This window comes from Pteropus alecto, unplaced genomic scaffold (genome assembly GCF_000325575.1).
Source record: "Pteropus alecto unplaced genomic scaffold, ASM32557v1 scaffold196, whole genome shotgun sequence".
Lineage (NCBI taxonomy): Eukaryota > Metazoa > Chordata > Mammalia > Chiroptera > Pteropodidae > Pteropus > Pteropus alecto.
The window spans coordinates 1,945,493-1,962,358 of NW_006439717.1; the positions used below are offsets into that span (position 1 = coordinate 1,945,493).

The 16,866-nt window shown below is 34.1% G+C and overlaps 1 protein-coding gene across 6 annotated transcripts in view; it reads left to right on the plus strand.

Moving 5' to 3' along the window:
• The window catches only part of SENP1 (SUMO specific peptidase 1), a 51,312-nt gene that overhangs the window by 22,273 nt on the left and 12,173 nt on the right, over positions 1 to 16,866 (plus strand). For all 6 annotated transcript variants that reach the window (XM_025050308.1, XM_006916842.3, XM_015593168.2 and 3 more), the window contains 7 exons: positions 1,960 to 2,063; positions 2,146 to 2,429; positions 4,304 to 4,358; positions 8,751 to 8,789; positions 9,634 to 9,718; positions 9,944 to 10,099; positions 10,983 to 11,114. In XM_025050308.1, the coding sequence (XP_024906076.1) occupies positions 1,960 to 2,063; positions 2,146 to 2,429; positions 4,304 to 4,358; positions 8,751 to 8,789; positions 9,634 to 9,718; positions 9,944 to 10,099; positions 10,983 to 11,114 (855 nt within the window). The remainder of the gene's footprint in view (positions 1 to 1,959; positions 2,064 to 2,145; positions 2,430 to 4,303; positions 4,359 to 8,750; positions 8,790 to 9,633; positions 9,719 to 9,943; positions 10,100 to 10,982; positions 11,115 to 16,866) is intronic.

Sequence of the window (16,866 nt, forward strand, 5' to 3'; positions counted from 1 at the left end):
AAGCAACATACAGTTAAACCCATTGTATTGTGGATTAGGTTATTTGGTGTAGCAGAAAAGTAGAGTCAAGATTTATATGGAGGGGGAGGGAGAATGTTCAGAATTACCAGTTATTAAAGTGTTAGATAACACAGCTTTCTTTCCTGTATATAGATAGATTGCTATGGATTTGGTTGGCAAAGAACTCTCTTACAATCTAGTAAGAATCTGTATAATAGCAAGTTTAGGTTTTAATAAAGAGCCATTTATTTTAATTATGGTCTTTAAATTTGTTCCTCAGATACTCATATTCTCTCCAGTAAAATAGCCAAAAACTACAGATTTGGTCATCGATATTATTTTATGACTGGTAATTGTCTTTTTATTACCATTATAATTTTTGTGCTGTCACTGAAGTACCTGCCCAGTACTATAAACAGTTTCTTCACAAACACTAGAAAAGAGGACTGCTGTCTTCTTGAATACAATATTAATGTCTAAGGGATAAAATAGTGAGGTTTATTTTCTTCTTACAGAACATTACAAATTTGTTCTTTCTCTTGGGTCTGTTTTTCTGACAAATGGGCTCAACTATTCTACCTTTTCTTATCACTCAACTATTCAAATTTAAGGAAAGCTCTTATTAGTTGTCATGCCTCAGTTCAAGGGGTAGCTTGTTAGATCAGTAACATTATATTGACAATGTAATTGAACTTCACTGTGTAACAAAAAATGATTCAAAAAGAAAAGAAAGTGGTATCTCTTTACCTTTGCATAGAGCATTGCTGAATTCATTCTGCCTTGAGCAAACATTTATAAATGAATAAAATGCTTATGGGCATATTGAAATGTCACATACAAGATGCTGCTAGTCCTGGCACAGAGTATTATAATTAGTTTGTGGAGATTGGTGGTTGTATTAAGCTGTATATAAGATTTAAAGACAAAAAAGTAGAGTGTAGTATTTAGCGAATGCAGCCCATTGCTTTAGGGGAGCTATATAGAGTTGATGCTTTACCATGGTTACAGTCTTTATGTAATCTGGTTCTCTGCTAAGTGACCTCTCATTTCTTACTACTCTTCTGATTCACATTGACCTTACTATTCCTTGAACACAACAAGCACATTCCTGGCTCAGGGACTTTGTGTTTGCTGTTCCTTTGTCTAGAATACTTTTTTACAAATTTCTGTGACTTCCTCCCTCGATTTAGATTTCTATTGAAATATCATCTTTTTAGAACGATCTTACCTGTTCCCATTGTTCCCCATCCATCACTTTCTGTTTTTCCCTGATCTTTAATTTTGTTAAACTACTGACTAGTTTTTTTTGTTTGTGAGACCTTTAACTGTAATGTTAAGCTCCAGAGGGGCAAGAACTTTATTCAGTGCAGTATCTCTAGAGACTAGAGCACAGTAGGTATTTAAGTCAATAAATGAATGAATGTTGTAGAGCATGTACTTTCTCCTAAATGCAGTATTGGGACTTAAGAAAAATAAATAAATGTTAGAGATGAAAATTGCCTCTGGAAAATACTTATACTCTTAAAAACTGAATAGAATAGAAACCTGTTAGCAAGATATTGCACTCAGATCTTGACTGTTCTGGTTACTTCCTTGTGATTTTTATATCAGCAATCAATGGGTTTTTTGGAATCTTAATTTAGAAGTCCTCAAATGTTTTATCTCTGAGACTCAGAAGTGATTGTCTGCTTGCCTTGTGGTTTCATATCCTATAGCTTTTCTGCACTATTATTTACATATATGCCCCATAATTTTCCAAAATATACTATCTGATATTTACTTTACTAAACTCCTTTTGTAAATCCTGTATAATTTTATAGCGTATCCTTAATGAACCATAATTCTTAATTATCTTGAGGACTCTGCCTGAGCTTCGGCAAGGCTTCTGGGAGTCTAGATGCTACTTTGGGAACACTTGCCTCATTGGATGTGTTTAAGATTTTTTTTTTCCTTTTATAGACCGTTCAAGAAGAAGAAAAAGAGATTTACAGACAGCTGCTACAGATGGTCACAGGCAAACAGTTTTCTGTAGCCAAACCCACCACACATTTTCCTTTACATCTGTGAGTTACAGAAACATATTTCAAATGAATTTAATTTTACATTTTATTATATAATAGTGAAACTATATTTTTCTTTTGCTAGATCTCGATGTCTTAGTTCTGGTAAGAATACTTTGACAAACCCACTGTTTAAAAATGGAAACTCTTGTGCAGCTCAGATCATCGGCTCTGATACTTCATCATCTGGATCTGCCAGCATTTTAGCAACCCAGGAACACCTGTCCCACAGTGTGTATTCCTTATCATCATATACTCCAGATGTTTCATTCGGATCCAAAGATTCTGATCTCCTTCATCAATCCCAACATCACCACTCTCTTCTACATCAGCTAGATAACTTGCCATCTTCAAATACACAATCTGAAGGTAAAAATGGTGTTGTATAACTATATTTTTGATATAATTCAAGTACATTTCCTAATAGTCAAGTAACTTCATTGGATGTATGCAGGGTTGTAATATACATGTAACTTAATTAACATAAATAATTTAAGTACATTTAATTTAATTAGTCATGTTGTGAGTAAACTAAACCTACAAGTATCTTTTTTCTTACATGGAGATGCAAATCATTTCACACAGTATTTTATTCAAAGGATTAACTTCTCAGCAGAGTCTAGAGTCAAAGTACAATCAGCCCAATCACTTCAGTACTTTCTCTGTTCTAGTACTTTACAATGAAAACTAAGTACAGTTGTCTCTTGAACAACAAGGAGGTAAGGGGCCTCAGCCCAGTCTCTCACCCCTGCATTCAGAAATCCATGTATAACTTTTAACTCCCCAAAAACTTAACTACCAGTAGTCTATTGTTGACCAGAAGCCTTACTGATAACATAAATGTTGATTAACACATAGTGTGCATGTTGTATGTATTATATGCTGTATTTGTACAATAAAGTAAACTAGAGAAAAGAAAATGTTATTAAGGAAATCATAAGGAAGAGAAAATACCTTTATAGTATTTATTGGAAAAATTCCGTGTATAAATTGACCTACACAATTCAAACCCATGTTGTCGAAGGGTCATCTGTACTCTGATGTTCTGAGAGTTTTGGAGCATCAATTAAGTATTGAAGTAAAGGTTCTTAATCAGATGATAGTTATAAAATCTGTATAATGGGTTTATGCATTTTAGAATGATCATCAACAAATTTTGGAAACGAAGTTTTCTACCTAACTTTCAGCTAACCAAAATATTCCATCTCTTAGCATTTCAGTTAATTAAGGTTTTGCTTTGATAATTTTCTTTGCTTAGTTTCCCCTTCTTTAGGTTTGTGTTATGTGTGTATTTATGGTATATATTTAGGTATGTAACTTAAAAGTTTTAGGTTAAATGGTTAGACATTAAGGATCTTTTGATAGATTGATCTCAAAGACTCTCCTTCAGGTCATTTGATTTTTAAAAAATCTATTCCTCACTTTCTTAAAATTCTCATTTGGGGATTAAAATGTTCGGTGGCATTATATAGCTACACATATTTATGAAAACTTGCATTAAATTTTGTGAGGTGATTTACTGAGAACTGTCTTTTTTTTTTTTTTTTAAAGCCTTTAACTTCAGAAACATAGTGTATGGCAGATGCTTAGATACAACTAAACTGGGACAAATATACCACATCAGACTGTTTAATTACTTTCCTTGTACTATTTAATAAATACTCTAAATGAAGTTTTAATCATAGCATTTCAGAAAGACATGATACTTGCCTTTACCAACACAGAAAATAAATGCTAGAATGGTAGAAGTTGTACTTTTTGTACTGCTACTTCTCTTATAGCTGTCTCTCTCTTTCTGCTTTCCCTTCTCTTCCATTCTCCCTCCCTTTCCCTGTCCCCTCTTAACTTCCTCTTCACTCTTTTACCTTATTCAGTCTTATGGTAGTTCATGAACTAAAGACTATTAAGATATCTTGTCATGTTCTTGTTCCCCAGGAACAGAAAGAGGAAGCACAGGGAACAAACACAGCCAAGGAATAAATACTGAAGGAAATATATACTTGTATTGTATTTCAGTGACTGCGTTATTTGTAAAGCAAGCTCTTCACTAAGCCCTATTCTTGGCTCAGTGAAAATGGACCTGCCTTTCTTTTCTCTTTTGTCTTACCTTTATCTTAATGCTATATTATTTTTATGGAAATAGAACATAGCAAAGTATGGGAACTTAAACTATAAACATCTAGAATATGTGACCATGTGTAATTGTTATTAATAATGATATGCTCTTGTGTTTCTTTATTTAGGATCAGACTCTGTGATTTTACTCAAAGTAAAAGATTCCCAGACTCCAACTCCCAGGTAAACTTTGGAAAAAGAACATTATTAACATATTGTTTTCTGTCTCTTCAATTATGTGGGGTTTTTTTAGTTATATAATGTAAAACTAAAACTATCTTAATTCAGACGTCTCATTTCTTGTTTGACTATTTCAATGACCTTCTAAGTGGTCTTCCTTTCTCCAGCCTCCATTTTGTTCTTCATTCCGTCTCCCACCATGTTCTCCAATCCATTGTTTGCATTGTTTCTTACTCTGTCTTTCATTCTACAACCAGAGTGATCAAAAATGAATATATGATCATTCATTACATTCCCTCAAGGGTGACTTATCAGACAGAGAATCACACTTCTTCGTATGGTATGCAAAGCACTTCCTCCATAAACCTTACTTCCTATCACACATTTTTTCCTTAGACAAGTAATTTAGTAATAGCCTACTGTGTGCCAGGTATTAGTATAGACAGTGGGGATAACAACAAGGAGCTTACATTCATGGTGTTGTTCTAAGTTGATACAGTTTCCCTTATTCTTTACTCTTTAGCTACTAGAGAATTTGACTCATCAAATCTAGAATATTTCCAGGAATGCGGCAGGGATGGAGTGAGCTGGAGATTAGGATGGGTGCCTTGTAATCTACACACTTGTATTTAATTGAAGAATGTGTACCTCTAGTTAGTATTCTGCAAATTATTGAATATTAATAATCAGGTAAGATACTAGTATAAAGAAACCAATAAATTTTATTTTTGTGGTACATTAAAATTAAATCCAGATAAAAATTTAAAATCATAACATAGCCAAAGTAACCATTTGATAGCTATGTATAAATCTCTTTTAGAGAGGTGCAAGTACAAATTATGGAATTCCAGAGCAAATTGATTTAGGCTGCTTTTTCTCTAATATAAATAATGGAGAGTGCTGCAAATATTCAGGTACGCTTAACATAAAATATTGGAATTTTATTTTTTAAATAAATAAGTAGTTAGAAGTCTCTGCAATTCAAAGTGATAGTCATATGGTAATTATATTATGCAGTTTACCCAGTATTTTTGCTTTAAAGTGCACTAATAAAATTTGCAAAAAGGAGCTTATGTTCTAAGGGGGTGTAAGGGGTGTAAGGGGAGGGGTGGGGGACAGATAGTGAAGAAATACACATATATGTATGCCCGGTGGTGATAAATGTTGTGAAAAAAATCAAACACAGTAATATATAGACTGGGGCGCCATTTACCTAGGATGATCATGGCAAGTCTGATAAAGTGACAGTTGAGAGACATGATGGAGGTTAAAGAAGGAGCCATATGGAAATATCTACTCTTTCATGTGTTTATAATATGCCAAACTATAGTATGACATGTACTTTCTTACCTTCACATTCAGTGTTCTTTCTGCCTGACATGTCTCTCCTACCTCAGCTTGTCTGGCAATTGTCTGGCAGTTGTCGCTTTCTTATCTCTTAAATCTCAATTCAAATGTGATCTTCTATGTGAAACTTTACCTCTCTGGGAGGTATCAAGTACTTCTTCCTCTGTAATCCAATGGGTTGCTATTTGGATTTCTATGTCTTTGCCATATATGGCCTTAGCAATTCAGTTGATAGAATGATAATAGTATCAGTTTTCTTTTGAGAAGATTTGGGATGATAAAATGTTCTTTCTACTCAGTTGGTTACTTTGCAGCACCCCTATATGTTCTAAACTTCGGATATTAAAAAATATTCTCTATTTGTTATAGTTTCACAAGGAGACGTTACAATTCGGATTCTTTATACTTTTAGGGAGTGGGTAGTCAGACCTGGGTTCTGCTCTTGCCTTTATCAGGCTTCACTTAAATTTTGACAAATTACTCTTCTGAACTTCAGTTTCCTTATCAATAAAATGCCAGTATTAATACCTTACTATTGAATTGTTGTGAAGATTAACTTTCAGATAAAGCATTTATAAAAGTGTTTCACATGTAACGCATAAAAGAAGGTATTCTTTCTTGGGAAAAAGTTGATATCGTAAAGAGTGCTTTCAGTTCTGTAATGGTTATTTTTTAAGTCTGCCTTTTCTCTCTGGAGAATTTCTCCTAGTGATAACTAAAAACTGAGATGGAAAGAGAAATGGTCTATTGGGTAAGGCTGATTAGATAATGCTGTTTATTGAAATTGGAGGTTACTTTCCCAAGGCGTGGTTGATTGGCTCTTTATTCTTAATCTCCTACCAGTAATGAAGATTTGCCCTTATTTCTCAGAATATGCCCTGCTGTTTCATGTCTCTGTGTCATTGTACATTCTGATCCTTCCACCTGGAATTCCCTTTCTCTCCTTGTCCACTTGTTAAACTTTTATTTTGCTTTTAAAAATCTGACTCAGGTGTTATTTTTTTCTGACTTCTCCAGATAGCGTTAGTCTTTCCCTCTAACCCTTCTATCCCTGTATCTTGTTAATTACTAATACCTTTGCATTTATTACCTGGGGCCAATCATAGTGCTTGACACATGATGGGTACTTAGTAAATAAATCTTTGTTATATAAATGAATTTCCTAGAAGGCCTGCAGTGCTCTCAGGTAGCTCAAGTACTCACCATCTTTGTTTTAGTTTAATCCTCCTTTGTTTTATTAAAAGGTATTTTATAGTAGTAGAAAGAACATAGTCTTTGGTATTGGACAGACACAGTTTCTAATCCTGGCTTTTCCAAGACAGATGATTTTTCTGAACCTTTACTGTATAGTATGAGTAATAATTCCTTGTTATCTATTTGTATTGAGGTTCAGTTAACATAAGATTATCGTGAGGCTTAACTAATATGTAGTACACTTAAAGAAGAGTTTTATACGTAGAGCTCTAAGTAGGTGTTCAGGCAATAGTTGTAGTTATTACTGTATACTTCAGTTACATGAGAAATAGTATGTAATATCTTTGAAAAGCAAAGAGATTTTGCTTTTTACCCTTCATTTTGTTTTCCTAAGCCAGCAGATACCTTGATCCATTGGAGAGAAGTGCTTGTCCCTCACATTATTCATTTATTCAATAAATACTGAGTGCCTGCTATGTGCCAGGCACTATTCTTGGTATAGAGGATACAGGAGTAAATACAAAAGACAAAAATTTCTATCCTTATTAAGTTTATATATTCTAATAAGGGGAGTAGACAAATTTGCATAGCATGATTCATTACTGTGTAGTTTTAGGTGATTTTTACCAACTTTTTATATTGTGTAATAAATGTGTTTTTATGTTCATTTGTTTTTAGCATCACTCACTAAGTAGCCACTCACTGCTACCACTGATCTCTGTGGCTTTCTTTCTTGGTTGTTTTGTCAGTGGTTCACTGAACCAAGGAGATAGGTTTTCACCTCCTATGTTCTCTCATTATTAACCTTGGTGACAGTGGGGAGACAATAGAACAGCATTTTCATTTCCAAACCCCATCCTAAAGATGATTGGGAACACTAATTCTCAAAAGTTAGGCTAAGGGGCAAGGGATACCCTCCGAGCCTTTGTTCTTGCCTTCACTAAGACAGATTTTAGAGATGTAAGAACTGTGAAAGGGACTCTAATCAAATCCAGATACTAAGGCTCATGGAAATGAAGTGACTTGCTCAAAGTCACAAAGCTAATCAGGGACAGCTCCAGGAGATCCAGGGTGCTTAACTCCCAATTTTATTGTTTACTTGTTCCATATATCTAAAAGTTTACTTTGGAAAAGTAAACTTTACTATTCTTCCATTTGTTTCTGTGAGAGATCCTTCAGTTAAGGCTTGGCAAGGAGTTGAGGAAATTTGAGAAGAGCAAGTGACCCTAGAACATATGGTTAACATGCCTGCAACTCTGCTAACCATTATTCATTCAGTTTGTTAGCAAGAACTGCACAGAATAGAATTGATCTCTCATCTTTGGAATGGGGTTGTATTGCTGATTCTCTGCCCTGGTTCATTCATTGACTCACTAGCTGCTTGATATGGACTGTTCTGTGGTTGAAGATTTTCAGTATCTACTATAATTTGGTTGAATATATTTTGATTCAGGTAGACTGACAATGAGTCTGAGAACCTATATGATTTGATTAAATCATTAGTAGATCTGTCAGTCTGAACGATGTAGGAAGAGTAATCATTTTAGTTTAATGTCTTATCTTGATAAGTGATATGCTCTCACATAACATTGGTTTCTCATGCAAGTAAGGAGCTATGCTAAATTTAATTTCTCTGCTGAACATTGGGATTTCTTTTAACTATTACATGTGCAGATGACTCATTTGTATTCCTTTAGTTCCCAGTTACAATTATGTAATCTAGGTCCTTTTGTTTATTCCATACTTGTAAAGCATTCTTGTAAATTATATAAATGATTGGTTTTCGTGGGAAAATATTTGAATTTTCTCATAAGCCTCCTGCTCATTTGTCATATATTTTTTTTCCACCTATAGTCCTACTTTTTTCCAGGCAGAGCTATGGATCAAAGAATTGTAAGTTATTTTTGTATCATTTTTCCTTTTCTATAACTTCCTTTTCAGTTAGAAGAAATCAATTAGCCAATCACTCTACCTATTTTTAGTCAGTAACTATTTCCTATTTATAGCTATTTATAAAACAACTTCTAAGTTTTTGAGTTTTTAAATTCTTTTGTTAGGACATTTCTGTGTTCAGATTTGTTAAATCTATAACAATTGTTGAAGCTAAGCTGAATTGGAAAAATATTTCAAAGTTAGCAATTATATAGAAAGGAAAATAAATGCCCTTATTTTCACATTGATAAAACTAATTTTTTGACTAATTTCTATTTCCAGAGTTTACAGAATCACTGAAAACCTTTAGTCTCCAGTTTTAAGAACTCACTTTACGTTATCCAAACACCCTGGTATTGTTGATATTTTTAAAGAAAAAAAATAAACTTGTATTTCTTCTTTTGGTTCATAAATACAGTATTTGAATTAAAACCTTAGTAATATCTTGTATTATTTTCTCCTCTGGGATTCAGTCTCATTTTTGGATTTCTAAAATAAAGCTTCATTTTTCTCCATAATCTTAGAAACATGTTTTTAAAAAGGACTACACATTTACAAATATCCATAAAAGTTACCTGTTTACATTTGGTCACAAACTAATAATTTTTCAGCATTTCAGTGAAAATGGATAATTTTAATAACATCATGTGGTTTCACTCTGTCTTAAAATATAAGTACAGTAATAGGTTAGTATAAGGATTTTAGACTTTATGAGGATTTTATATTTAATGCTCATTGTGCATCAACAATGTGCTTGATATTAAGAGAGTGGTCTGCATTTGTCATATTCCTTTTCATTTTCTAGAACTAGTGTTTATGATTCTCGAGCACGGGAAAGATTATGTCAGATTGAAGAGCAGAAAGCGCTGGCATTACAGCTTCAAAACCAGGTAAAAAAAATTGGGGTAAAATTTAAAATTAACACATCCAAGTTGAACCTAATTCACGTTACCTAGAGTTGGGATTAAAGCTATTGTAATTGCAAAATTGTATGGTACCATAGCATTGGATGATAAGTGGTATATGTTCTTGGTTTTTCCAGCTAGTACTGCTCAGTGTACATAGAGAGATAGCATGTTTCTTTATCTCACTTATTCTGAAGTTCTGTCTTTCAGAGATTGCAAGAACAGGAACATTCAGTACATGATTCAGTAGAACTGCATCTGCGTGTACCTCTTGAAAAGGAGATCCCTGTCACAATCACCCAAGAAACAGAAAAAAAAGGTCATAAATTAACTGATAGTGAAGATGAATTTCCTGAAATCACAGAGGTAAATTACATAATATAAATTCTTGCACTAGCAAATGTTATATTTAGAAAGAATGCTCTGGAGGAATTTAAAACATGAAGTAATAGAACACCTGATTTTTTAATTGTATTATATATTAATGCTTTCATTTTTTATTATATCCCAATCTTGGCTTTGTTTTTAAAGGGTTATAGAAAATTGAGGAAAGAGTTATAGGTGGCTTTTAGCAACTTCAGTGAAAAACCATTTAATAAGTTTGTGTTTCATGTATATTTTTACTTAATGCACATGTACAGTAGTTTGATATCAAGTAGTAAGCTGATGCTTACTATTTTTTTAAGTAAAAAAAACTCAGTATAAAATTTGGAAAATGTATAAAACCCTATACATTTTAAATTAATATATTCCTTAATCCAGTCTTCTTTTTGAAAAACTATCATATAGCTTTTGAGTATAACACATTTACTATAGTTGTGCTATATTCCATATTTTACATTAAAAACAAAACAAAAGTTTTCTAGGAAAATGTGACTAAAAAAGACTGACTACCTTTACTCCCTGACTACCTTTTAGGAACCATTCTATTTCTCAGGAAATCATTTGGACCAAAACTATAAAACTTGATTAGGTCTTCTCATGGACATGGACTATTTGATAGCAGGTTATTTCAGACTTTAGAAATAATATGAAATAGGGGTCTGAAATGTGCTGAAAAAAAGAAAGGAGGACAAGATGGGATGGAAGGAAATAATCATGGAGATTACTGGAAGGAATAGAAACCAAAATGTTAGAGGTAAACAGTTGATTAATGATAAATAGTCTGGGGATTGTATGGAGCTTGTTGAGAAATCCGATGTGTCTGAAGCCATATATGCTTGATCTCTGAACCTTCTTGATTCTTTAGGAAATGGAGAAAGAAATAAAGAGTGTATTTCGTAATGGGAACCAGGATGAAGTTCTGAGTGAAGCATTCCGCTTGACCATTACTCGCAAAGATATACAGACTCTAAACCATCTGAACTGGCTCAATGATGAGGTAATCTTGTATCCATTTTTATATTCAAATAGTAAGTGAACATTAAGTGCAAACTAAATCAAGGGATTATCTCACTATTTCTCAAAGTGCGGTCCTTGGATGACCTGGATCAGAATCAGCTGTCACAGGCCCTCTCGATTCTCCTGAATAGGTATGAGGCAGTGTGATAGAGATTTGCTTTTTTAAAAACTCAGGAGATTTTTATGTACCTTTAAGTCTGAGAACTGCTGATTTTCCTTCTTATGTATTGACTATTTGGACACTGAGGGAGAAGACATTCACTCATTGGTATTCTCACTCTCTTAAAGACACCCTACCCTGCAGTTCACATCTTCTGAGCAAATACTTGATAGCTGACCATGTTACAGCATGAAGGAATACTTATCATGTAGAAATCCATTTCTACTTCCCCTTTTGTCTGCTTGTTCTAGGTCACTTAGGTTATGAGTGATAAACTTTCTAGAATAGCCTACATTTGTACACGGTATTTTTAAAACTGACATTGAAAAAGTTACATTAGATATTCTAAATATTGGGGTTAAAAAACAAAATTATGGCCCTCAGTTCCTGAGAGTTCTAATTATTTTAAGTAAATTGATTATACTACAGTTTTTAAACTGATCTGTCCTATTCCTAAACCTATAGGAGCCTATTTTATTTCAGAAGAACATTTTCACAGCAAAAGAAGAAAACTGGGGTGGGTTTTTTCCCTAAGTACCTGCCTCCTTTCTTAGGCCCACTAGGAGCATCCCTGCCTGATATTTTTGGCTGTACTCAAGCTTCATACCAATGGAGGAGTTTTAGATACTCAGTATAGTAAGCACTAGGTAGTCTAGATACCTATATCTTGGTCTTATATGCTTAGGACCTTCCAAATAATAATATCGGCTAACATTTATTGAGCATTTACCTCATGTTAGGCACTGTTATAAGTGTTTTATGTTTTCTATTCATGTGATGGTCACCACAGTCCTTGGAGGTGGATACGTTAATTTTAAGTCCATTTTATAGATGAAGAAACAAGACATGGAAAGATTAAGAAACTTGTAAAGTTACATGTAAGTAGCAGAGCCAGGATTCAGAACCAAGTGCTGGATTTTATGTATTATATAATATTGCCTCAGAATCTTAAATTGGATCCTGTTTTAGGATTATTTGTATAGAATTTGAGAAGCATATGTCATGCCTAGGATATTGATTTTTCTCTAGGACCAGCTGGACTGGCCCCATTCTCTTTGCCACTGGTGAGTTTATAAGATATAAATTATAGAAGTCTATCATTTTCTGAGCAGTATCTTTGACCAACCAAGAATAGTAACGAAGGTATGGTTTGATACTGTCTTGTTTTAGGGGGAACCACCCTTGCTTTTTTTGGCTCAGAATAGTGATATTAGAACATTGGATAAAATAGCAGGAAAAGAAAGAGCTTACCAAATCTGAAGGCAAAATGAAAATCAAGGACAGTCAGAAATATCCATCTATTAGTGTTTTTGATTTGGAGACGTTAATCTGTGGTCTCTTGCCATTTTTTTGCCTGCTACTTGCCAAAAGGGAAGGAGTCAGTTATTCTACGGGGATCGTAGCCTGTTTATTGTAAATTATGCAAAACCTTCTAGGGGGCAGCAATGAGTAGGATATGAGCTGAGTTCTTGCTGTTTATTGTGGCATTACCTCAGTGATCCCTTACAGAGGTGGCATTCATCAGGATGTGTTTTCCATTCCCTGGGCCCATCAGAGGCTGGATTTTTAGCAAGCAAAGTCAATGGAAATTACATTATTCAGAAGAGATGAGGGGAAGGAAAGAGTCCTTGTCTACTTTATCTCTGCCATACCTACTCATAACTTTTTTAGAGAGTGCTTGTCTTCTGAGTTCAAAATAATGGTAACCTTGAAAGCATGTCACATGTCCATGATGATGATAACCATTTAAAAAAGTACTACTTTCAAAGTACCACACTTCTCAGGCTTTCAAAGTTTTTGCCGTTGAGAAGCTAACATTCTGATGAGGAATTAGTAGTTATCCTTAAGTAGTTGTACTCATTTAAAAATTGTGTTTCTCAATTGTGAGCTCTCAGTTGTCTTTTGCAAGTAATTTGTCATCTCTTTAATCCTATTCTCAAATAGGATTTTCATTAATAACCATTCATGAAATGGGTATTTCCATTAATAACCATTTCTCATCTTTTTGTATCTCTTGTCAGTTTTATAAGCTGAATTAAAACTTTCTCCAAAATAAGGTGACTGAAAAATTATTTTTACCATTTTATAGCCAAGGAGTATAAGATCCTGGAAGCAAAAGGGATCAGATTTAGTTTATAAGGAAAATAAAATCCAGAAGTCTTATATTTGGGATATGCACAGAAAGCCATTAAGCTACCCTTTCTCTGGTCTCTTTCCTAAAAGAAGCATAGGCCACACTGCCTGTTCATACAATAGGCTTTCAAACATGTTTTCATGAATGAATTTTTATAGTGAGTAGTTAAATTCTGCATAGCTTCAAAGGACTAATGATTGACAGGAAGGATATTTTACCTTACTGTAAGAAACTAGAACTTCTCAAAAATGAAATGTAGGAAATGGCTGCCTTGTAAAGAATACAAAAAGAGGCTGGAAGACTGACAATATCAAGGACATTATACATGGGGGTTTCTATACTGGGTCTGGTGATCAGTTATTAATAGAAATATCTAATTAAGGGAGGAAGAAGGTAAAAAGAGAGGAGAAATTAGTTGAAAAAAATTGAAAGGCACAATCAAGAAACGAGAATATTTTAAAGTGTATATCAATACTAGAAATCATTTATTAATTCCTAGAGATTGAATTGAGTAACTTCTGGAATCCAACTTTAAGATTCTAGGTTAATGATCATGAAGAGAGGACTGCTTTGGGCTTTGTGTTTCCCTTTATGGTCTGATTCTACTGCTTAGAGTGTCTAAGAGTTTTTTTATAAGGCATCAGATAAATTTAGAAACCCATGGAAATTATTTAGGCATACAAGTAAATGTATCTGACTTCTGCTTTGGGTCATGATAGACTAAAACAGATCAGATTTACTTTTGTAACTTAAATAGAAAACTAGATTAAACATAAAACAATTTTCAGGTGTTGGCTAACAATAATCCCTGAAAGAAGGGAGAAGAAAGAGATGAGCCTATAATTTCCCCAGCTTACTGGGTTTCTGTGTTGAGGGCAGAGAGCTGGTAAAACCTAGTGGTCCCTGACAGTCTTGCTACATGGAGGAGACAGAGTTCAGAGTTTGGGGAGGCCAAAGTGGCTAAGATTGTGAGGTAAAATGCTGGAGGGGTGGTTGCTGCATAAAGAGAAAGCTCCAAAAATGTGCAGAGGTCCCCCCTTGAATCTTTGAGTACTCATTTGTACATTTTTGGGAAGAAACTACCAGAGGCTGGGGACCACCAGGAAGAAGAAATCAGAACAAGCCTCACAGCTAACACAGATGCCAAGAATAGTTCATGTTCCAGCCAGCTAGAGTGGAAAAGTCATAGGGCATTGATTATCTAGATTCCTCAAAATGATATTACCTCAGGAGTGGGGCCAAACTGGCCCTAGAATAAAGGCTACTCTGGACCCATGGTAATAGATCTTAAATATAAGTTTTAAAAGCCTGAGTTTGATCTGAGTAACTTCACAGAAGCCCAACAATATTTAAAGGAATACAACAAGTTCTAGTTACAGCAAAACCCAACAACATGAAATTTACAATGTCCAGCATCCAGTCAAAACTTACCAGGCATGCAGAGTGGAAGGAAAATGCAACTTGTAACAAAAGGAAAAACTAGTCACCGGAAATACCTAGAAATGACAAACATTATAGAATTAGCAGGTAAGAATATTAAAACAGATATTATAAACATATCCCTTATGTTCAGGAAGGTAAAGAAAAATGGACATTATAGAAGAGAAGAAAGATCCAAATTGAAAAAAGACCCAAACTGAAATCGTAGAGATGAAAAATACAGTATCCGAATTAAAACATACATGAGGTGAGATTAACAGTAAATCAGAAACTGCAGAAGAAAAAAATTAATGAACTTGAAGATATAGCAAAGGAACCATCCGAGTGAAACACAGAAAAAAGGCTGAAGAAAGATGACTGGAGTATTAGTGAGCTATGGGAAAATATCCAGCATTCTAAGGATGTAATTAGAGTCCCAGAAGGAAAGGTGAGGTGTAAGTGATGTCATAAAAAAATTAAGAAACAATGATGAAGATTTTCCCAATTTGAAAACTTAGAGCAACAGATCCCAAAAATTTAGCATTTCTCATCTCGTTATTTTCCCTCTAGGACCTGTCATTTCTTACTACTAATTTACATGGATGAATTGGAAAAATAGCAAGCTGACATGTCTCTTTCTGGTTCTGTTTTGCAAACCCATAGTAATTATTGCCAGTTGTTTCCAAAATACAAAAGTATTAGACTCTTGGAATATTGTATTTCTAACTTTACTGGCTGGGGAAAGGCCATGAGGAAAAGACTCTTAGCAAATATGGGGAGTGAGGGAGTGCAGGAGGAATTAAGGTAGAATCTACATAGACTGTAATTATACTAATGACAGCTGGCCAGCAGACTAATTGCCTAATTTGTAAGTCTCATCTCTGAAAAGAAAGAGATGTCTTAGCTACTTAACATTACAGTAGCCTTGTGTATAGAGAAAGTATTCTTGATAGTAGAGAAGTAAAAGACTTTCTATATATACCAATGTCACCTGATTTTTATTGCAGAATCAGGATCTGGAATCAGAGCACATAACTTTATCTAGCATTCTGACTTTCAGAACACAAACCTTCAGTGGAAATAGGGAATTGGTAATAGTCATAGCTCTCTGTTTCCAAGGAGCAGTTAAATTTAAGTGATGCTCAATAAAGAAGAAACAGCTTGCAAAACATTAAGTTCAACTGGACAAACCTAGCACAGGGAATAGATTTTCCTTAGGGAATAAAAACTGATTGCATAAGAAGGAAAAGAAAAAAAGACGACAACATGAGATAAATTAGTTAATAGACTATGATGGGTCTGCTACATTATGCACTCTTAACATGTGGAATAAAATGATCAGAATGAAAGTTTTAGCATTTCTAGTGTGACTCATTGATAGATTCTACATCATTGTAGTTTACCTCTTTAAAATGTTTGTTAGTAAAACTAGTCCTTTAATTAACCTGGGATTTATGTGGTGTCACAGAGAAAATAGTAATCACAGTTATGACTCCATAAAAGTAGGTGTTACCTGTCTATCTTTCTCTAAAACTTTAGCAATAATTCTAATAATTAGCTGCTTGACTTTGCATGTGAGAAAAATCCTGGATACATGTTCACAGTGAGGAATGCAATACACAGAGCTTACCCAAAGTCTGCCACCTTGGTTTTTATAATATTATTAGGTTAAATCTTAGTGAATGACCTGACTCATAATATTCAAGTGCTGCTTCTTGGTTAATCTTTTGGGCTTTGTGGCTGACTCAGATAGATTGAATTTAAAAATCAGAATGGAAGATCAAGGTGTAAATCTATAGAGGTAAAATAGGAAAAACAGCCTTTTCCCCTGAAAAAAGTTGTCTTGGTCCCTGCTCAGAAGCACTGTCATTCCCAGGACTTTTAGAACATTTTTTTCCCTAAGCCAGTTAGAAGGGTTCAGAGTATAAAACTGGGAAGCGTTAAAAGTCAAGACTTTACTGTTAGTGAAATATTTTACTTCTAAATGCATGAGAAAGCAATAGTTTGGCTGGCTTACTG